The sequence below is a fragment of the Vicugna pacos genome, chromosome 33, assembly GCF_048564905.1.
Source record: "Vicugna pacos chromosome 33, VicPac4, whole genome shotgun sequence".
Classification (NCBI taxonomy): domain Eukaryota; kingdom Metazoa; phylum Chordata; class Mammalia; order Artiodactyla; family Camelidae; genus Vicugna; species Vicugna pacos.
The window spans coordinates 19,246,413-19,269,971 of record NC_133019.1 but is presented as its reverse complement, the minus strand read 5'-3'; the positions used below and the strand labels follow the sequence as shown (position 1 = coordinate 19,269,971).

General features: G+C 34.6%; 1 protein-coding gene across 1 annotated transcript in view; it reads left to right on the top strand.

Moving 5' to 3' along the window:
- The window catches only part of LOC102528486 (serine-protein kinase ATM), a 102,016-nt gene that overhangs the window by 24,236 nt on the left and 54,221 nt on the right, over nucleotides 1-23,559 (top strand). The window contains exons 21-33 of the mRNA XM_072953819.1: nucleotides 457-703; nucleotides 3,532-3,647; nucleotides 4,614-4,740; nucleotides 5,223-5,422; nucleotides 8,311-8,485; nucleotides 9,044-9,208; nucleotides 9,819-9,951; nucleotides 11,406-11,501; nucleotides 13,460-13,631; nucleotides 16,735-16,876; nucleotides 17,918-18,094; nucleotides 20,648-20,825; nucleotides 22,532-22,619. Of these exons, the coding sequence (XP_072809920.1) occupies nucleotides 457-703; nucleotides 3,532-3,647; nucleotides 4,614-4,740; nucleotides 5,223-5,422; nucleotides 8,311-8,485; nucleotides 9,044-9,208; nucleotides 9,819-9,951; nucleotides 11,406-11,501; nucleotides 13,460-13,631; nucleotides 16,735-16,876; nucleotides 17,918-18,094; nucleotides 20,648-20,825; nucleotides 22,532-22,619 (2,016 nt within the window). The remainder of the gene's footprint in view (nucleotides 1-456; nucleotides 704-3,531; nucleotides 3,648-4,613; nucleotides 4,741-5,222; nucleotides 5,423-8,310; nucleotides 8,486-9,043; nucleotides 9,209-9,818; nucleotides 9,952-11,405; nucleotides 11,502-13,459; nucleotides 13,632-16,734; nucleotides 16,877-17,917; nucleotides 18,095-20,647; nucleotides 20,826-22,531; nucleotides 22,620-23,559) is intronic.

Below are 23,559 nucleotides of genomic sequence, written 5' to 3'. Positions count from 1 at the left end.
GAGGTTTGAAACAACTAAAGAATAACGTTTAAGTATCAGGATGACGGGAAGGCAATTCATAATTGTTTAGTGGTCTTTATTATTCATTTGGCAGTAATATTTACAGTTATTTGAATTTACAAATTGTTTTTGTATTTCACGTTACAATAATTTTACATAAGTTGATTATGCAGAAGAAATAAATATAAATTCAATTCTCACTTGTTTTTGATCATAGAACTGGTCTTAGATCTTAGAGTATACTCTAAGACCTCTGTTCTCTAGTGTGACTATTTAGAATTCACTTAACTTCATTTCTCCATTTATACAATTAGAGTAAGACTGCTTAATGATCTAGATGAAGTGATGTTCTAATGCTTATTAAAACATTTTATTATTTTAAGGACTATATTATAAAATTTTACTTGAAAAGTTACATGTAATGTACCTGTTTAATTTTAATTTTTATATTTTTAGGTCTTGTTATAAAGTTTTGATTCCACATCTGGTGATTAGAAGTCATTTTGATGAGGTGAAGTCCATTGCTAATCAGATTCAAGAGGATTGGAAACATCTTCTGACAGATTGCTTTCCAAAGATTCTTGTAAATATTCTTCCGTACTTCGCTTATGAGGGTACTGGAGACAGTGGGATGGCGCAGCAAAGAGAGACTGCTACCAAAGTCTATGATATGCTTAAAGATGAAAACTTATTAGGAAAACAGGTATGTCTTCAATGTTTACCGTACTTTTTACCCCTTAATTGATCTGAGGTATAACTAAAACTTTAAGGCTATTTATGCATCATTTATTAAATTTAATACTGTTTGAATAATCACTGTCTAGCATAGGTTATCCATGTATTTTTTGGTTATTGTTATACAATGTTCTCTCCTTTTGACTGACTTTTAAATGAAATGTTTTAATCAGAAATTTAAAAAAGAACTTTGGAATAGTTATATCAATTTTTCCTTTTTGAAATTTGCTTTAATTGGCAGTAATACTCAAATGCAAACTGGTTATTAAATTCAAGCACTATTGAACAAAGTATACAAAATCTTCTTAATTTCCTTTTTTTTTTAATTGAAGTACAGTCAATTACAATGTGTCTGTCTCTAGTGGATAGCACAATGTCCCCAGTCATGCATATACATACATGTATTGGTTTTCCTATTTTTTTCTATTAAAGATTATTACAAAATATTGAACATAGTTCCCCGTGCTGTACAAAAGAAACTTAAAAAAATAACTATTAATTTCGTCTTTAATCTCATCAAGCTCTTCACCTTTCATGGAAAAGTACAATCCCAAGTTCCCATACCTTGCTTTTTCCTTTTTCCATGACACTTACTACCTTCTAACATGATAAAAAGTTACTTGTGTATTATGTTCATTGGTTTTTATCAATCTTCGCTGTGAGTACTGTGAAGGTTGAATTTCCTACCTAGTATATATTGAGTACTCATTATTTGATAAAAGATGGAGTCAAGTTAAAAAGGATCTAACAGCTTCTGTTTGTTTTATAGTAATTTATATATATATCTATAATTATTTGAGGCAACTTATATTAAAATACAAATATAAACTTTTTAAGGTAAAAGAAGATTGGTCACTCCAATTTTTTTTTTTTAAATATAAGTAAGACAAGACTAACCAAGCTTGGTCAACATTAGTATTATAGTTGGATAAACTTCAAGAGTTATAATGACAACTTAATGCTAAATGAAGTTGAGACTAATAAAAATTTAATTTATGTCTTTAACTGAGAAGCCAAGAAATTCTGTTTTTGGCTGCCCAGTTATCTGTATTGAACCAAGAAATGGAGCAGCAAGTCTCTCAGTGGCTTAGGTGGACCGTTGCCAGTCAGAGCTGGTTTTAAGTCTGTAGCCCAGAGGCACATGGTGAGCAGAGGAGCTCCTGCCCCAAAAGGCAGTTGGGACAGGTGTTGGCATGGCAGAGGGTGTGGGGTTCATGAGAGACACTCTGTTTCTAGCCCCTTTCACCCAGTCTCCCAGCTTCGACTTCTGAGCAGGCCTCCTCTTAACTGTTCTTTTTCAGGTATTCAAACCAAGAGATAGCAATGTTCAGAGTCAGAATAAGTCCAGAAGGGAAAAGTGATTACATTAAACTCTGATTAAAGTGCCAGTCTCAAGAATGGAGAGATGCAACAATTAAAAATAATTTCTTGGCTTCTTGGTTAAAGACATAAATTTTTATTAGTCCCAATTTCATTTAGTATTAAGTTGTCATTATAAGTTAATTTTTCTCTGTTTCTCTAATACACAGTTTCTCTGAATCAATCAAGGTTCTTTTTTGTTTTCTGTGGATAAGTGTTGGTACAACTGTTAGCAGTCTGAGTCTTGTAAAACGGTTCATTGTTGAATGCCTAAAATATTCAGAGTTATAAGATTGTTTAGCTATACCCAGACATCTGAATAATTTGTATGTACCTTAGTAAACATTACAGATCTGGCTTGTTAGAGAATCATATGAAATTAGTGAGGTCAGTTGTCATCTGTGTGCAAGGAAGCTCATTAATTTTCTTCTCTGATATTAATCAGACTCAGCCACCTTGTACTTACTTATTCCAGATATGCTTTGAAATGGGGCTGGATTTTTAAAAGGGCTGAAACGTTGGAAATAATGACATGACAACTAATGTATAAGCCCAGGGAAAGGCTAGGATCTTTACACTAGATTTCTTTCTTGTCACTTTCCAGAATATTTTTGTTCTTAGGAAGTATTTCTAAACGTCCACGCGGAAGAGAGAAAGATAGTAAATCATCCATTTGCCTTTTTGGTTTAAAGCACTGTAACGCCTTATTTGGAGAGCTATGAATCCACCTTCAAGACTTCACAGTCATCAGTTCATTTGGCTGAGGTGTAACGTAGTATACCCATTCTTTCCATTTAGAGAGCTTATGCCCTTTGTGAGGCTACCTGTAGCAGGAAGTGGATTCATGAAGAGCCTGCTCCTGTCGGGGAGGATTTTAGCCTACACCTGATGACAGGCCATGTGGGTAGCAGCTGGCCTCAGAATTTGGGATATCAACCAAGTAGAAATCTGGGGCAAAATCATGCAGGGAACAAAGAGGTGATTATTGCCAGTCACTGGGAATTCTTACTAGTAAAGTTCTCTAAGTGAGATAGCATTCTCAAATAAGAATAAAATGCAGATTGATGAGCAGTATAGATCATTGGGGAATTTGGTTGGCAGGGAAATTATTAGGTTGAGGAATTTCAGGTTAGACCTTGAAGCCTTAGTCGTTAAAATAATTCTTTAAAATTATACGAAAGAACTGGATTAAGAGAGTGTTGTTTGGTATGAGTTCTATTTTCCTTTCAGTCTGTAGGTCAGCTTCATAGCAGAAAAAAGTGGATAACTCTTAAAGCTAACACTTTATGTCTTGCAAATCTTAGATCTTTGGTCACCTACTTCTTTCTATAGTCACTGAATAATTTCAGAAATGAGGCAATAACGTGAGCTCATTGAGCTGTCTTAAAGATCACAGACATAAAAACTTAAATGTATCTTAATTTTATATCCTTGCAGATTGATCACTTATTCATTAGTAATTTACCAGAGATTGTGGTGGAGTTACTGATGACGTTACACGAACCAGCAACGTCTGGTGCCAGCCAGAGCACTGACCCCTGTGATTTTTCAGGGTATGAGTATTTTTAACTTAGAGAATGAAATGCAATTTCAGAAGTTCCTTGGGAGGTTTATTGGTTGGCACCTTCAAATGTCTATTTCAGTTGTTAGGCGTGTACTCTGCTTTTGAATTGTTCCTTTAAAAATAATTACCTTTGAATTGTAGTAATTACTTACATGCTCTACTGTAGCCTCTCCACAGTAATTCTCTTGTAATTAACCACCTTGTTTGCAGATTTAATGACCTTTTCCTTCTCAGTCTTTCTGTAATATTGAGCATTGTGCTATCTCTTGTCTCTTGAAATTTTCTTCTTCATAGCAGGTTATTCCTTGTTCTCTTCTCCTTATCTGTGACTTGCCTTCTGTATCACCTTTTCTTTATCACGCTCCTTAACTAGCAGAATCTTAGTGTACTACAATTTCATTTGAATGTGAAACCCACTTGGTTGTATATGAATGTTAGAGTTATTTTCCCAGCTTGATTGTAAGCTACTTGAAAACACCCTTTACCTTTTTATATGCTCTACAGTGCTAAGCATATAAAATAGTAATAATATCTACTAAATTACTTTTACATATATAGTTTCATTTGATACAGTGCTTGATTGCTGTGTTCTAAGAATTAGTTTGTTTATAGTGTTAGCATAAAGCTTTAATTCATACCTGAAGTGAAGTGATACTAAGTCTCACTTGTGGAATTGCTATTAACTTTATAAAGGGATTTTAAAGCAAATTATTTAAAATTGACTAAGCTCTGGTAAGTTAAGGTACTTAGATATTCTGCCTGATGCATATAGACTGTGTCAAGTCATTTGTGATTTTATTAAAAGTCTAGTTTTTGAGTAGAAGAACATTTTTAAAATTTTGGGTTATTATAATACAAATTTTCTTTCTGGATTTTCACTGGTGTAACATGAAAATGTTTTTCTTGATCCTTTTATTCTGGAAATGATGACTGTATTTTTTTCTATAACTCTTAGGGATTTGGATCCTGCTCCTAATCCACCTCATTTTCCATCACATGTGATTAAAGCAACGTTTGCCTATATCAGTAATTGCCATAAAACAAAGCTTAAAAGCATTTTAGAAATTCTTTCCAAAAGTCCTGTAAGTATGTATTCCTAGCATAATAACTGAAGAGAGATGTCCTTCTTTTTCAGCTTGAAAATCTGTATAAGTGCATCTTAAAGAAAAAAAAGTAAACAAATGGAAAATTCATCTGAATAAATTAAGAAAAACACTCATTTGCAAGTTTATATCTTGGTATTTTACTTAGCAGTATTAACTGGAATATGTCACATATCAGGGCTGGATTTTGTGGCATTTTAGTCATTGGCTCAGAGAATATATATGTGTATATATGTATTTTTAAGAATATGCTATTTAATTATAGTTTATTATCTGAAAATAAATAAATTGACAGTAGTTTTGTAGTTTAAGGTAGTAATATTCTGAATGTAATATTTTACTTTTGATAGCAAACCCAAAACAAAATTATGTGATTTAGAATTCTGTATTTTGAATAGAAAATGTATTTATTATGGCTGAGTATTAGACAAATTTTTACTAAATGTATCTTTGTTTTCTAGGACTCCTATCAGAAAATCCTCCTAGCCATATGTGTGCAAGCAGCTGAGACAAACAATGTTTATAAAAAGCACAGAATTCTTAAAATCTATCACCTGTTTGTTAGTTTATTACTGAAAGATATAAAGAGTGGCTTAGGTGGAGCTTGGGCCTTTGTTCTTCGAGATGTTATTTATACTTTGATTCACTACATCAACAAAAGGTAAATTATATATTTAGACCAATATATAAGTAGTTTTTCTACTCTTACCTTTATTGAAAATTTGTATGCTTCTTGACATCGCTTATATGTGGAATCTAAAAAATGATACAATGAACTTATTTACAAAACAGACATAGACCGACATAGAAAACAAACAGGGTTACCGAAGAAGAAATGGGGTTGGGGAAGGGACAAATTGGGAATTTGGGATTAAAAGATACCCACTACTATATATAAAATATATAAAAATAAGGACGTACTGTATAGCACAGAGAATGGTATTCAACACCTTGTAATAACCTATAATGGAAGAGAATCTGAAAAAGAAAAAATATGTATGTGTGTGTGTGTGTATACATATATATACATATACACATATATATGTATATATATATAAAACTGAATCACTTTACTGTACACCTGAAACATTGTAAATCAACTAGACTTCAATTTAAAAAAAAGAGGGGGAAGGTATAGCTCAAGTGGTAGAGCGCAAGCTTAGCATGCACGAGGTCTTGGGTTCAGTCCCCAGTACCTCCTCCAAATAGAAATAAATAAATAAACCCAATTACCTCCCCCTCATAAAAACAAAGCAAATAAAAAAAAAGAAATAGAGAAATTATGTGCTTGGAAAAAGTAGAAGCCAGAGTTTTCTGAATTTTGTTTTTTCAGTATGTATAATATCTACCTATTTTTCTTTCAGATTGTATCACTACTTCTTCAACTCTAGGAATCTTAAGTACAAAGGGTCTTCAACATTTTAAAATAAATATTCTAGTTTTTGATAGCCGTAAATATATATATTATCAATTCTAGTCACTACTTCCAGTGTGTATATGTGGAGTGGGGGGAGGGGGTTCCCTGCACGCATCCAAGGTATTCTCCAGACATCAGCTGATACCTACCCAGAGATAGTGTCAGATCCCACAGGTTAAGAGCTCAGTCCTGCAAGACTGCCCCCTCCAGTCACACCAGATGTCAGTTGAAAGCCCAGGTTATCACTGGCAATAGATTGGAGATTTCAATGACCCCTTTTCTTGGGTTTGATCAGTTTGCTAGAGTGGTTCACAGAACTCAGGAAACCTGTTTATTCACTAGATTGCTGGTTTATTATAAAAGGAAACAACTCAGGAACAGCCAGAGGGAGGAGATGCACAGGGCAGGGCATGGGGAAAGGGCATGGACCTTCCATGCCCTGCTATGTGCATTTCACTCTCCCCACACCTACATGTGTTCACCAGCCCAGAGGCTCCCTAAACCCCATCCTTTGTGGTGTTAATGGAGACCTAATTACATAGGCATGATTGCTGAAATCATCAGCCACTGGTGATTGATTTTTTTTATTGAATTATAGTTAATTTACAATGTTTTAGTTTATGGTATATAACAAAGTGATTCAGTTGTACATATGTGTATATTCTTTTTCATATTCCTTTCCATTATAGTTTATTATATAGTATTGAATATAGTTCCTTGTGCTATACAGTAGGACTGTATTGCTTATCTGTGTTATATAATGTAGTTTGTATCTGCTAATCCCAAACTCTTAATTTATTCCTCCTTCCCCTTCTCCATTGGTAGCCATAAGAGTATTCCTTGCCATTGTAGTCACTGAAGACAGTTCAGATAGTGTTTTGACAGAGATTTCCCAAAATACTAAGAACCAGAGAGAGAGAGAGAGAAAACCTTTCCTAGTCCTTGCAGATTTGCTCTATGTTAGGACTCCTCTTCAGCACTTACCTAGGTTTGCACTGAGCCCAGAGCTCAGCCCAAAGTGAGAGATTGTGGTCGTCTCATTTAGTTTTTGAGCAAGCACCTTGTCCTGGACATGTGTCTGGCTTTCTAAATTCCTTGAAAACATGGGTGAGTTTGAGGTTCTAATTTCCCAAGGGAACACTCTCCCTGGCTTTTCATCCTAGGCATTAGGTGGTCTGTTGTGTGTCTCAGCAATGATCTTTTATCCCAGGCAGCTGTGGGTTGTTGGTCAGCCTTACAATGTTTTCAAGCAATGCACTCAGCTTTTCCAGCCTGGGGGATATCCAGGTTAGGGAAAACAGAGCGAAGCACCTTACGTTAGTCCTTTAGGTAGCTCCCATTGAGATTTAGAACAGACATAACACAATCATTTGGGAATAAGGTCTGCTCTGCTCCCTCTGGAACGAAGGACCAGGATCCCACATTGGAAATGAGGACTGCGGTTTTTGTGACTGCTGCCAGACTGGGGAGGGGTGTGGCAGGGACAGGTGAAATCACCACAAAGCTTTCCTAGATTTTAAATTCCTTTCTCTTAATTCAGTGATTGCTTGATTGCTGTAAACTTTTGACTTTTGACTGTTTTACAGAGTTCTTACGAAGTTCTGGCAGTTTGCTTGTTTTTCAGTGTTTCTGTCAGGAGAGCTTAGAGCTGCCTACTCTGTCATTTTGTTGTTGTCACTTCCCTTTTCGGCTGTTAAACTATTAAGGAATTAAATGTGACTTTTATGTCAAGTCACATCAGAATTAGAGCTGTTGAGGAACAGACTCACAGACAGAATACAGACTTGTGGTTCCCAGGGCGGAGACGGGTGGGAAGGGATAAACTAGGAGTTTGAGATTTGCAGATACTGGCCGCTATATATAAAATAGAGAAACAAGTTTATACTGTATATATTCAGTATCTTGTAGTAGCTCATGGTGAAAAAGAATATGAAAATGAATATATGTATATTCATGTATGACTGAAGCATTGTGCTGTACACCAGAAATTGACACAACATTGTAAACTGACTATATTTATACCTCAATGAAAAAGAAGAGAAAAAGAATTAGAGCTGTTGAATAAAAATGACTTTCAAATGAGTTTATATGGAAGTAGTGTCGTAGGACTTACCGTTTTTTCCCCTTATTAGGCCTGCTCGTTTCACGGGTGTGTCCTTACGTAGCTTCTCCCTTTGTTGTGACCTGTTAAGCCGGGTTTGCCACACAGCAGTAACTCACTGTAAGGATGCTTTAGAAAATCATCTTCATGTTATCGTTGGTACACTTATACCCCTTGTGGATGATCAGATGGAGGTTCAGAAACAGGTAATTTCCCAAATCGTCTTCAAAATGACATTTGAAATAACATTGATAAAAGTATTCTTGGGAGGAGCTGTTTTATATTTCCTTGGTGTAATCAGTAATTTTAGTGAAAATATTCTTTGGAAAATGGTGGAAAAAATTTCTCGATAAATTAATCCTTGTAATCATTTAATTGCAGAGCAGTTGGCAATTTTGATCTGATAAATAACCTGATTTCTGTCTCTTAACTTAGGCTGAATTATAGAGTTAGTCAAAACGAAGGATGCAGTTCACCCACTGTGATGGTGTCTGAGATATTACTTATATAAAATGTTTCAGTAATATTGGCAGTTTTATACCTCAGTGCCCATCCTGTAGTTAACACCTTACGTATTTGTTGAATTATTTGGAAGCACAGAAACAGTAGTAGCTGGGTGTCTTTGAAGTGATAGAGAACATTTTATGTGAACGAGGTTAGTAGAGTTTGTATCGTTTATTATAGTGGGTTTGGTTGTTTTGCTTTAAAGTATAATTAATCCATTTCTCCTCTTTTGATTTTTTTTCTTTTTAAATTATGTTCAGGTATTGGACTTGTTGAAATACTTAGTGATTGATAACAAGGATAATGAAAACCTATATATCACGATTAAGCTTTTAGATCCTTTTCCTGACCACGTTGTCTTTAAGGATTTACGTATTACTCAGCAGAAAATCAAATACAGTAGAGGACCCTTTTCACTCTTGGAGGTAATAATTATTCCATCATCTTACTATTTTGTATTAGAGAGGATAGTGGTATTTTTGGAAACCTCTAATGCTCTAAAAACAAAAACCAATCTTTTTTAAAAAATGATACTGACAGGCGTATGTAGAATAGATAAACAAGATTATACTGTATAGCACAGGGAAATATACACAAGATCTTGTGGTAGCTCACAGTGAAAAAAAATGTGACAATGAATATACGTATGTTCATGTATAACTGAAAAGTTGTGCTCTACTCTGAAATTTGACACAACATTGTGAAATGACTAACTCAATAAAAATACGTTAAAAATAAGAAAAAACAAAAAAATGTAATCTACCCTCTTAAATAAAAAATCAAATATGCTGTAACAATCTGAAACTCTAATTGCATTATCATGAGAGAGTCTGTTAGAATTTAAATGATTAAAACATTGTAGGATTTGAAGTGGAAGAAGTAATTTATTTCTACCTTGTTTGGTAGTAACAGTGATATGAATTAGTGTCTGTAAAAGGCGGCACTAACTGATTTTTTTATTGCTGTTAGGTTTTATTCTACAGACTCAACCAATATGTGTCAAAAGTTACATTTTTATCTAATTTTTTCTTTTAGGAAATTAACCATTTTCTCTCAGTAAGTGTTTATGACGCACTTCCCTTGACAAGGCTTGAAGGACTGAAGGATCTTCGAAGACAACTAGAACAACATAAAGATCAGATGATGGATCTTATGAGAGCATCTCAGGGTACGAACTTTAACAACTTCGGTTATTTGTACCCATTTCTTTCTGAAAGAATCTTTTGTGAATTCTTGTTCTTGATTTAATTCTCATAGACTTAGTCTAGACTCTCATCATTTAGTTCAGACCCTCATTCTTTCTTTCTTTTAAAAAAAATTTTTTTTTTTAAATGAAGGTACTGGAGATTGAACCCAGGACCTCATGCATGCTAAGCACGTGCTCTACCACTGAGCTGTACCCTCCCCCAGACCCTCATTATTTCTCGTCTAACCATGAAAGACTTCCCAAATGGTCTCCTCACCTTGAACTACTCCCATTTTATCCATGCTCTACACCTCTGCTGGAATGATTTCTCTAAGTCTAAATAATCATGTTATTCTGCTGCTTAAAAACATGTTAACCACTTGCTACTGCCTGAAAGAAAAATTTGAATTCCTTTGAGCTAGGCATACAAGGTAATCTATCTCTGTCTACTGCTCCAACTTATTTAAATAAAAGAAACATGTTTCATTTTAAGCATCTTATCCCTGTTTGTGTGTTGTGCGTATGTATATATGTGTGTTTTACGTATATATATGCGTATTTGTATGTGTTTCTAGCTTTTTTTTTTACCTAAGAAAACATCCATTTTATGTTGATTTGATTTGAGTTTAGGTTATTATAGTACAGCATGTGGTGGAAATTTTTTCTACTTATGTTTTGATTTTCATCTTTATGTGCCCATTAACTTCATGTTTCTATTGTGTTATTTTTATCCTCAGTACTTTTAAAAATTAATTTTATTTTGACTCTCTGAACTCCCAAATTTCTAGTGCGTTTTTTCGGAGATATATATATACATAAAACATGAAACCCTCTTTCCATCTTTTGTTCTTGTGTGTTTGAGTATTTTGTTCATCTAGACCAATACAGCCAATAGATGTGTGTAGCTATTTAGATTTAAATGAATTCGAATTAAATAAAATTGTAAGTTTGGTTTCTTTGTTGTGCTAGCACATGTCACGTTCTCAGGAGTAACGTGGCTTGTGGCTGTCTTTGGACAGCATAGATTATAGAACATTTTCATCATTTCAGGAAGTTCTGTTGGACAGTGCTGGTCCATTCTAAATGCTAAAGGCTAAAAATCCAAGCATGCTCCCAAAGTTCCTTCTAGCTTAATGTTGAATGATTTCTGTGTTTCTAACTGTGATTTTTTCTAAGATACTGATTTTTCTACATAACTTGTTAAGACATTTTTCTCTGTCTGCCAAATGTGGCTGCTTACTTTTACATGATTCTGTTTCAGAAGGATGTTCAAATACGTTCATTCATTTCATATTTTTGAGGTGCTCATGATTTAAAATCTTTTCTAAAAAACTTCGTAAGTTTTCTAGTCATATAATTTAATATATGAACACGTTATAGAGAAAAGTGTTGTCTCTGCTATAGCGTAAGCTGATTTTTTCCAAAACTGCTTCCAGATAACCCGCAGGATGGCGTGATGGTGAAGCTGGTTGTCGGCTTGTTGCAGTTATCCAAGATGGCAGCAAACCACGCTGGTGAAAAAGAAGTTTTAGGTAAACTGTTCGACTGAATAAATATGCTTTCTTTTTGTTTGAGTGGTGATTTTTATAATATTTTTTAATCGATAAAAGTTTGTCATTTGGGATATTGGGGAAATGTGAGATGCTAGTCACATTTCTGCTTAGTTCAGGTATCCCTGAGCAGTCCCCCACAACATTTTCCTTCCTAAGACATTCATATGAAGCTAAGAAGGTAGGGATTAACACACGTTAATGATTAACTGTTCATTTGAAAATGCCTTGTAAATATTTAGGAAAGTCAGAAAAACCTGTTTGTAGCATTAAGTTGCAAATAAATTGACTTCTGCTACATTTTATAAATACAGTGTAACTGAATGGTACTTAGTATCTTTTTTATATAACTGAAATAAGAATGAGGACTTGGAGCGCTAGATTAAACTCAGTTATTAAAGCCACTTTCACCTCCTTTTCTCCCACCATTTGGGGGTTAACTCATATAAGATAAAAAACCAACATTATGCCTAGTGTAAGTGTTTAAATTTGGTGATCACAGGATGGAAAAATCACATGATTAAAGTCAGCTTGAAGTTGTGACAAAATTGTTTCAAATAAGAAAAATGGGAGGAACAGAAATGCTTCACAGATTCTACCATCTTTCAACAGAGTCTTTCTTAACTTCTCAGTGGAAGTCTAGTGTCTGGGGTACTTCTTTTTCCTGTAGACTTTTTATTGAAATATATCTAACATGGAGAAAAGTCATAAGTATCTAACATGAAGAATTTTTGCAAACAGAACACACCTGTACATCTAGCACCCAGGCCAAGAAACAGAACTTTACCAGTACCCTAAAAATTTCCTTTGACCAAGGAATTTACCATTTGTCCATAGTAGCACTGCTCTGGGGACAAACCTGATTTACTACAGGAGACTCAGTGACTTTCCTGTGTAGCATAAAATATTAGCGATTTATACCCACAGCTAACATGTTACTTAATGGTGAGTGCCTGAAAGCTTTCTCCCTCAGATCAGGAATGAGGCAAGTTTGCCCAGTTTTACCACGGCTGTTCATCATTATACTGGAAGTTCTAGGCAGAGCAATTGAAACAAGAAACAAGAAAGTAAAAACATTCAAATTGGAAAGCAAGAAGTAAAACTATATTCACAGATGACATATTTCTGTATTTATAGAAAATCTACTGGAAAGTTACCATAAGAGAGCTAATAAATGAATTCAGCAAAATTATAGAATACAAGATCAACACAAAAACCTCGGTTATGTTTCTGTACACCAGCAATGAGCAATATGAAAATGAAATTCCATTCCATTTATAATCACATCTGAGAGAATTAAATACCTGGGATAATTTTAATTAAGAAAGTGGAAGACTTGTACATACTCTGTTTTTTAGAAGTAAGTCACTAAGTACAGCCCACACTCAACGGGAGAATTAGGCTCTACCTTTTGAAAGGAGGACTATCAAATAATTTGTTTTAATGTATTTTATTAAATTCCACCATGACTGGGAAAGAGCATGAGGGAGCTGTCTGGCATGCTGAAAATATCCTTCTTCATTTGGGTAGTAATAATGCAGGTGGAAAAAAAATGTGCATGTGTGCATGCATGTTTGTGTGTATCTGTGTAAGTGTGTGAATTTTCACGAAACTGAGTGTTTAATATTTGTGGACTTTATGTAATACCTCAAAAAAATGGATGCTCGCATACAGTGGCTTTATTTGTACTTTCCTTAATATCTACATTCTACTAGTTAATTTGTCTCCTGGGTGTGACTTTATGGGGGAAAATATTGCCACATGGATGCTATGTGAAGAAAATGATACTGTATTTTGTAGCTTCTTTAATCTATTCAAAATCTTTGAGAAAATACTTAAATCTTAAAAGATGACAGAATATGTTTTTGAAATTAGCGAAGTTCTGTTTTATGCACAATCTCTTAGCTGTCATTCTACTGAAATGGAATTTCTGTGTGCAGAGGCTGTTGGAAGCTGCTTGGGAGAAGTGGGTCCTGTAGATTTCTCTACAATAGCGATACAGCATAACAGGGACACATCGTGTACCAAGGCTCTTGAGTTATTTGAAGATAAAGAGCTTCAGTGGACCTTCATACTGCTGACCTACCTGAACAGTACGCTGATAGAAGATTGGTGAGCATTTAATGATACCGTATATCTGATCGCACTTACTTAATCTGACATTCAAGGAGATTGGGACTTCATATAAATTAACATTTCCAGTAACTAAAGTGTTCTCCTTTTAGTTGCCATATTTTCAGTTTCAAATATTTAGCGAAAAGCATAGTATTTTTATTAATTCTCGTAATTACTAAAACCTTACTGTGTGCCGGGTACTTTATATAGTGATGAGTACACAAGACAAGGTTCATATTAAATTTTAGAGTAAACTGGACAAATAAATGATACGAAAACTATCAGGTGGTTCAACACAAAACATTAAGATAGGGGGATATAACTGGGGATAGTTTGGGCACTTGTCAGAATCAAAGATACCATTGTCTTCTCAGCCTTGATCCTTTTAAAATGAGTCATACAGCAGAAATTTTATAATTCCGAAAGTCTTAAGCTAATCGGGTAGGGCTTTCTTTTGCCTATTAATGCTCCTTGCAAAGCAAAATGACAATAGGTAGTGTCATAATTTCAGCTTGCTCAGTGTGAGATTACTTTTGCTTTCTCTTCCCCTCCTTATTTATCTATTTACTTGCAGTTGCCTATTTATCTGTTATTTGTAGACCTTTGAGTGATGAGGGGCTTGGGACACTGACCCTCTGCTCAGTGGAAAGTCCATGTATAACCATTGTTGGCCCTCCCTGTCTGTGGTTCTGCATTCAAGGACTGAACCAACTGCAGATTGTGTAGTATTGTAGTATTTACTGTTGAAAAAACATCTGTGTGTAAGTGGATCTGTATAGTTCAACTCTTGTTCAAGGTTCAGCTGTATTTTTGATATATTTGAGCACCTCATCGCCACCACTAGGGGGCTGATTTCAAAGGATTTTTGCCCACAGTCTTTCCAAGGTAAATAGATGTTTTGCATCTGTTTCCCCATAACAGCCCCGACCCCTTGTCTTGGGGAATAAGTGGTGTCTGCCTGCTGTCTTGTTGTTGTTAATTTAAGGAACATGTATCTTTCTCTCTTTGGTTGTTGTTGTTACAGTAAAAATGCTGACATGGTTTCTTTTCCAACATTTTATTATAAAAATTTTCAAACTTATTTCTATGTTATTTGTTGTAATTTCTCCATTTTCCTTTCTTATTTTGCTTGTTTGTGCCCTCTCTTTTTTCTTCTTTGTGAGTTTGGCCAGAGGTTTGTCGATTTTATTTACTCTTTCAAAAAACCAGCTTTTGTTTTGATTGATTTTTTTCTATTTTTTAATCTCTTCTTTATTATTTCCTTCCTTCTGCTGACTTTTGTGGTTTTTTGCTCTTTCTTTTCTAATTCTTCTAGCTGGTGGGTAGGATTGTTTATTTGAGATTGTTCTTCTTTTTTGAGGAAGGCCTGTATTGCTATAAACTTCCCTCTTAGAACTGCCTTTGCTGCGTCCCATAAATTTTGTGTGGTTATGTTTTCATTTTCATTTGTCTCAAGATATTTTTTCATTTCAACTTTGATTTCATCATTGACCCATTGATTTTTTAATAGCATGTTGTTTAATCTCATGCTTTCATTTTTTTCTTCCTTGTTTTTCTGTAGTTGATTTCAAACTTAAAACAAAGTTGAAAGAATTTTACAGTAAACACCCATGTACTCACCACCTCGATTCTTCCTAGACTGTACCATTATTATTTTACTATTATCCTTGCTTTATCACGTTTAGCCATTCTCCTATCCATGTATTAATCCATCTCTTTTTTAAAATGTGTTTCAAAGTAGATCTGGCAGTTTTTCAGGAGATTTTTCACAGAAAATTTGCAAGCATTAAGTGTTTCATTTGTTACACAGTAATTGGCAATTGATTTTTCTGAAAAAAATGCACAAAAATATTAGTCTGACTTGAACTTGAGAACCACAGGGAATAGGTACAGCTTGTTTTTCCTGTCTTTTTTATAAGAGGAAGAACCTTCATTACATGTTTAAGGGCCCTGAGGTATATGAAGGGGATGTTGACTAAGGAATTCCCAGAATCATGGAAGACATCTCTAAGGAAGTGTCATCTAGCTCATCTGAGTGATCAGGAGTCAGCTGTAAGATGATTAGGGCTAAAACATTCAGACAGAGACTAGGTAGACTGGAAATAAGCTTTGTGTGTTTGAGGATCAGAAAGAGCCTGGTGTGGAAGAAGATGATATGAAATGAAATTAGGAGGTCAGGACTAATTCTGATTAAGAAATTTGGATTTGATTCGAAATACATAAGGAAGCCGTTGAGTTTTAAGCAAAGTAATGTCATGATGCAGTTTACATTTTTGCTCTAACTTTCATATGACAAGTTGATTGTGATAGGGCAGAAACGGAAACAGGAAGCCCGATTATGAAACTACTGCAGTAATCCAGAGGAGGAATGTTGGTGACTCAGATAAAGGTGGCAGTGATGGAGATGAGACAGAACATGCATGGAACCAGGGCATGTTTCTGACACAGAGAAAAGCAGGACCTGCTGATGAACTGGATGTGGAGGAGTGAGGGAAAGAAAGAGGAATGAAGGATGAATCCAAGTTTACAAAAGAGAAGGACTTTCAGTGTTGTATTCGAGGTTTTAGATCCCTTACGCAATGATTCTCAACTAGCTTTCGGTCAAAATAAGTACACACTTAAATGTTCATTTAAAATTATTTTAGACAATAATTTTATCATTTGTAGGGAAATTCCATTCCGTCTTACCTCAAATTATTTGTGTCTTTTAGAGAAAATGTTACCAAAGTACTTTTACTGGGGTAAATTAGTATTCTGTCATTCTCATTACTCATTTTTACTGGTCAATGTATTTTCCAAGTATTTCTTTTTATGAGTCCTTTTATAGTAGTCATAATATAAACTTTACTGTATTGAATGAAGGCAATTGCTGTTGCAGTGATTAGTAACTCGTTTACTAAAGGAATATTAATAATCCTTTGGTAATTTTTGCTTTGATGTTACAGGATTTTATAGATGTAAAATTTCTTAATAAATGTAAACATTTCCTGATATAAATTTAAAGTTTCATATTTTAGTTTTTTCATTGATACTTGCCTATTATTCATCAAGATTAATAGTTGATATATTTTGTGGCATTTGAATTATATGTGTTTTTCAGTGTCAAAGTGCGATCAGCAGCTGTTACCTGTTTGAAAAGCATTTTAGGTACAAAAACTGGACATAGTTTCTGGGAGATGTATAAGACGACCACTGATCCCATGCTGACCTATCTACAGCCTTTTCGAACATCAAGAAAAAAGGTCTCACAAATAATGAATGTTTATTGGGTGCTCACTATATCTAGAACAGTTCTATTTGCTCTGGGATGGGAATATCAAATTGTTTAATATACTAACATTTAACCTTTCTTGGGAATAATTCCAGCTGTACTTCTTGAGTCCAAGGTATTTGTACTTTTAGTTATGGCGGTGTGAAAACGCCGAGATGGGTGGCCGAAAGAAGTGATCGTTGATTTGGGGGGATAGTAGGGATTCTTCATGACCAGCTATTTTTCTTAGGAGTAGAAAACTCTTACTTTGATCCCATGAAAGCTACTGCTCCTGGGTGTGGTTTATAGGTATTGTGATCAACAAGCAAGCACTTATTTCCATAGCAAGTCAAAGTACCACAGACCCCTAGGGAAAGTGAAGGTGACATACAGATTTCTCCCTTTTGCACGTTGATGTCATAACAAGGTTCCACTGAGAGTACTCTATGAAAGGTTTAAGAACTCTTGCTTCTCCTTTCATCCAAGCATTTTTCTTTAATATTTTCTTTCCATAAAGCAACTGAGGAATAAGCAGTTGAGTTCTCACCAGTTTAATTTTGGGGCTTATACCCATTATTGCAATAGTACTTTTAATGTATCATAAATATCGTTTTGGTCTTAGTCTAATTATCATTAATATTAAACTAATATTAATAATATTAAACTACTAATAAAACTAATAACCTGTAAATCACTGTGGTTTTAACATTCTAAAATTTCATTTCATCTTGAAACCAATGCTGCATAGTAGATTTGGACTGGTTTTATACATGAGACAGATAAGGCAGAGAATTTGTGATTTGTTTAACACACCACTAGTGAGCTGAGTAGAACTCAAGTTTCTTGCTGTGTTAGGTCGGTAATTTTTTACAACTCTGCCTCTCATGTAAACATAAATGTATTTTAATTTTAAAGGGTCATGGCTGCCTCCATTTAGAAACAGATTTATTTGTGCCTAGATATTTGTTTTGCAAGAAAAGGTAAAATGTATTTCTGCCTACCTTATTTACATTTTCTGATCACTTTTTTCTAGTTTTTAGAAGTACCCAGACTTGAGAAAGAAAGCCCTTTAGAAGGCTTGGATGATACAAACCTGTGGATTCCTCAAAGTGAAAATCATGACGTTTGGATAAAGACTCTGACTTGTGCTTTTTTGGATAGTGGAGGCACAAAAAGTGAAGTTCTGCAGTTATTAAAGCCGATGTGTGAAGTAAGAAGATTAATTAGTCTGACTTAATTGCTTTCTACCTTTGTGTTTTTCACTGAGCTTTCTCTGAACAGTTTTCTTTGCTTGTCCCATTGCATTTGTCTTTTGTGTCCAAGTTCATGGCCTGTGTATCGAATAAGAGTGCTGCGTGCTGCACGTCCTCTTCATGCAGTATCACCTGTGCTCAGCTGTTGTGAATCCACCCAGCAGCGCATCTTTATTTAGCCTCAACTTTATGCAGTAGGTTTCAGCTGTGGGTAGCCACATGATGGATGAGTTCTAAGGGAGTGCCTTGAATAATTTGTTACCAATGATAGTTAAAATACTGATGATTGTAAATCATGTTAACCAAAGGTCTGCTCTAACTTTTTTTAATTTTTTACTTCTGATAAGGTCTTTGTTGTTTACTTTCCCTGATACGCTCTCTTGAGTTAGAAAAGAGATGGAGTTGCAGTTAGCATTGCTTTTTTATTTTTGAAGGTACAGTGCACCATTTATTTCAATAGAAACTCATGGTACCCACCAAGTCAGATTGAGAGTTTATATGCTTTTATATCATCCAAAGCAGCACAGTGTGATGGCGCTCTAAGACTTTAAAATCTAACCTGATTTATAGTAGTGTTTTTGCTGAAACTACCTCTGTACCCCACTTACCAAATTGACACTCGAGGACAGAGTTTTGGGTGAAGCAGAAAAGGCAGCTTTATTTCTTTGTCAGGCAGGGGAGCTCACAGCAGTCTAGTATCTTCAGGACTGCCGGCCTGCAGTTTTGTAGTAGGAGTTCAGGGGGCGGCACTGGTTTCCACAGAAATCACATGCAGGGTAACAACTTGTTGCAAAGTTGTCCTTGTTTTTGTAGATGCCGCAGTCCCCTTTCTTCTCCTGGGTACGATGTTCATCTCCAGCTTCTAATACTTCTGTGCCTAGAGCAAAGCTGCTTAGGAAAATGGTCTGTGGAAAGTGCCCTAGAGAAAAACTTGTGCAGTTTAAAGTCAGGCTGATATATGCTTCTGGCATTTTAGGCTGACTGAGGCCTGAGACATATTGCTGCAGTGTTTGCACAGACAGGGACAACAGAACACAAAGAAACCACAAGGGGCTAAACATAACTGCAGATACGCTGGTCATGGTGAGTTATGAACAGCAAGATGCACAAACACCCAACCACTGTCTCTGAGGTGTTGGGAGCAAAATGAGGAGGATGTGCAGATCACCTAAGTTCCCCCCTCCTCTCCAGCCCAATCCTGGTCAGCGAAAACATGAGAAAAGCACTGTAAATTATTACACAGTTAAGCAGTTCTAAACACCATTACAAGCACTGGCTGGTCACTGATGACACTGTCAAGCAAGTTTTAAGAGAAATATGAAAAAATACTTGACTAGGTCAAACACCTACCGATTAAAAATAATGAATACAGAAGTGTATATTTTGGTAAAGTGCCCTTATTGAAAGCAGTTTAAAAAGCAGCCCTTGTTTCTACTGAAAAACTGTTGACAGTGAATAAATCATCACACTCTGCAGTACTGCACTGCATTTGTAGCAGGTCAGCGGAGTGATAACCTGGCACATAATCATTTCTCATTATTAAACAAACTGAAGATTTGTATAAAGTTCTGACTTTAGGTCAGAGGATAAAATGTTCCAAATATATATGCATATATATATATATACACACACACACTAATTCTTAGATCCCTAAATTCTCTATTTCCAAAACTGGCTTTTTTTTATTTTTTTTATTTTTTACTGATGTATAGTCAGTTTACAGTGTTATCAATTTCTAGTATAGTGCACAATGCTTCAGTCATGCATGAATATACATATATTCATTTTCATATTCTCAAAACTGGCTCTGTGATTTGTCTTTAGTTTAAAAGGAAAATATGTGCAATTGGTAATTTATAATCTGTTTTATGTGTGTGGTATGTGATGAATGCATGAAGATGATGTCTTATTTAAAGTTGAATATTATTTTATTGTACCACATATATTAAAGCAATTTTCTACACTTGGAGTATACCATAGATAAGTACCCAAATTTTTTACCCAGAAATTGGAGTTTATTAAAAATAAACATTTTAACATGACTGCTGTGCTCATCACTGAGTGTAGAAAATGTGCAAAAATTTAATTTTCAGCTTTTCTCTTAAATTTGATCACCATTTTCTGCTTTATCACCTTTATCAAGTTAGAAAACTTCTTCTGTTATTAGTAACACTTTTCAACCATGAAATTTTTTTGTACAATAGTGTAGTGACAGAATAATTTCATTTGTAAGTGATATCCTGTTTCATTATATGCAGATTACCTTGGCTGAAAATGAACAATTGCTGTGTAACATATATGTTTGATATAGATATTCTAAGTTAGATTTTTTTTTTAAACACTAACTGGTACCCATTTTTTGTATATTTTTTAGTAGTACGTAGAGTTCATGACAGATCACCTGTCATTTTTTTTAAAGTTTAATATGTCAGTAACAGGAATTGAAAATTTTAAGGAAAGTATAATATTTTTACTCAAAACTATTGACTGGATATGTTTGTATATTCTAGGTGAAAACTGACTTTTGTCAGACTGTGCTTCCATACTTGATTCATGATATTTTACTGCAAGATACAAATGAATCATGGAGAAATCTGCTTTCTACACATATTCAGGGATTTTTCGCTTACTGCTTCAGACAGTCCTCACAAACAAGCCGATCCACAACCCCTGCAAATTTGGATTCAGGTATTCTGTTAAATTTCTCAAATTTGTACTGTTAATATCTCAGTTCTAGGGAAAGATAGATTGTTTGAATCCCATCAAGGCATGTTGTAGGCTTAATAATTCTATAACTTTTAAACATCTGTTCTGTCATCTGTAGAATGGAGATAAAAGTTGTAGCCAGTTTTCAATGAAACACCCAGGACAGTACTTGGACCTCAGTAAATATTGTAAAAAATTAATGGAGCAACCAATTGAGCATTCAGTGTGCATCAAGCAGTGTGCACGGAGCTGGCAGTAGAATGTGAACAAGATATACCCTACATTCTAGCAATGGAAACAGCAGACAAATAAATACAATGACATATTGTAGGTACTGTGTTGGAGATATGATGGAATTTTATATTAAAGCTCTGGTCCACTCATTTTTTTGAAAGCAACCTTGTGTATTATAAAATCATATTTATTGTGGAAAATATAGAAAAATTAGGATAAACCTTAAAATTTATTATTTTATTGCCCATAATCCTGTGATCTAGGGTAACGACAGTTAACATTTGGTATATATGTTTAAGGTTATTATTAATGTATTTTATGTGCAAACGTAAAACTAGGTACAGATTCAGATATTGTACTTCAAGACCAGTACAACTACACGGAAAATATTGATTTAATGTGACATTTTGGTGCAACTAAATTGTTCTTCCCTACCGTGACTGGGTTCAGTCCCTTTGGCATACGTTGTGATTACTCAATTCTCCCAGTTGTTTCTTTCACTTTCACTACGACAACCTTTATTGGACATGACTGGGATGTCATTTAAACCTCACTTTGCTCTGTTTTATGTGTGTTCCTTTTTATGGGCCAACAGCAGTTAATCAGTCTGCTATTTGAAATAATGTAATTATTAAGCATAGGCATGGATGCCCATTCTGTGGTCCTACTAGACCATAAGTTGGTTGTGTAAATGACCCAGAAGATGCTGATACGAGTTTTCTTCAGGCCATTGAAATGAAAATCCTAAAATAAAAATTTTTATAGAGACTTTGCAAACTGTCAAGTCTATATTTCCTACTCTTAATTTGGGAAATGTAGGTATAAGTGATTCACAGTTACCAGTAAGCATTTAAATTTTAATGTGATGTAACTTGAAGTGATAATAAAAATAATTTTATTACATGCCAAGTTTGATATAATTGCTGCTTATGATAACCTGACAATCTGTTATCGTCAACATGGCTAAGACTTTTTTTTTAATGTTTATCATTTGTACATACATATTTATGCTGCAACCTTTCAGAAATAAAATCAGCCAGTTTTATTTTATATCTGTGTAGAGTGCCAATATTTTTATTGCCTTAAATGAAAATTTAAACTTCACACATAAAATTCTATTGTTGAAAAGGAAAGTAAATATAGATTTCTTATTCATGGTTGTTCACTGAGCACCTAGTGCATTAAAGATCCTAGATGAATAGTTACTGAATCAATGAATTAGCCCTCTTCAGAAATAAAATATAAGTTACAATTAAATTCTCAGTTTTATAAAGCACAATATTTCCTTTTAAAAGAAAAAGAAATGCCATTAACATCCATTTATCGATTCATAGTTATTAAGAACCAGTTTTCTGCCAGAACCTTATAGTGTAGAAGACAGACACACAGACAAAAGGAGGAAAGTGCTTAAACAAGTCTGCCTGGGACTGAGAGGAATTGTCTTTATTTATCAGAGTCCGAGCACTTTTTCCGATGCTGTTTGGACAAAAAATCACAGAGAACAATGCTTGCTGTTGTGGACTACTTGAGGAGACAAAAGAGGTAATATGAATATTGGTTTTAGAGTTTGGGGGTTGAGAAGTCTAACTTGTTACTGCGGGCTGAATTTTAGCATGATCATTGGAGGGAACGCTACTGCCGGGTGCGTAATGTGATGTATGTAATGTGTGTGATGCTTGTAGCTCCTTGTGTGTAATCCATTCAGGGCGGCACTTTGGTGAAATCAATGTCAAGAACTCTGAATTCTTTTTTTTTTTTAATTAAAGTATAGTTGATTTATAATATTGTGTTTCAGGTGTACAGCAGAGTGATTCAGTTACATACATGTATTTTTAAGATTGTCTTCCATTATAGGTTATTACAAGATATTGAATATTGTAGGAATTCTGAATTCTAGTCCCAACTGTACTAGTAACAGTATTATCTTTGCTAAATCATTCAGTCTTCTAGAGTTTTAGTTTATTTCATCTACCAAATAATTGTAAAGGAATAAGTGATTTTCTAGGTTACTTTTAGTTGCATTACTCCTCTTTTAACTTTTTGCTTTACTTCTGTCTCAGAAGTAGCCAGAATTATGTAAAAAAGCTCCTTTGTGTATCTTTATTATAAAACAAGTTTCTTTACTGTGTACCATAGTCCTCAGTATCTGTGGTTCTGTATGGTAATAATACTTTATTTTCTTGATTCTGATAAATTGATTTATAATACAGTATTTTTGTTCCTATTATTTCTCTCGAGATTTTTAACAGTGAGTTTAGGAATTCCTAGCAAGAGTGGTCTGATCTGTACTGCTCCAGGGTTGACCAGAGCTTTGAAGAAATGATGTAGCAAACCTTTAACTAGAGTCAGTAGGCATTGATTTCTCATGAGTTTGTATGGTGGTCATGGCAGTGGGTTGATAAAGAATGGGAGAGAATGGGAGAAAAATGAAAAATTGTTTAACCTAAATGCATTTTCATATTAAAAATAAACTCCTCTGTAA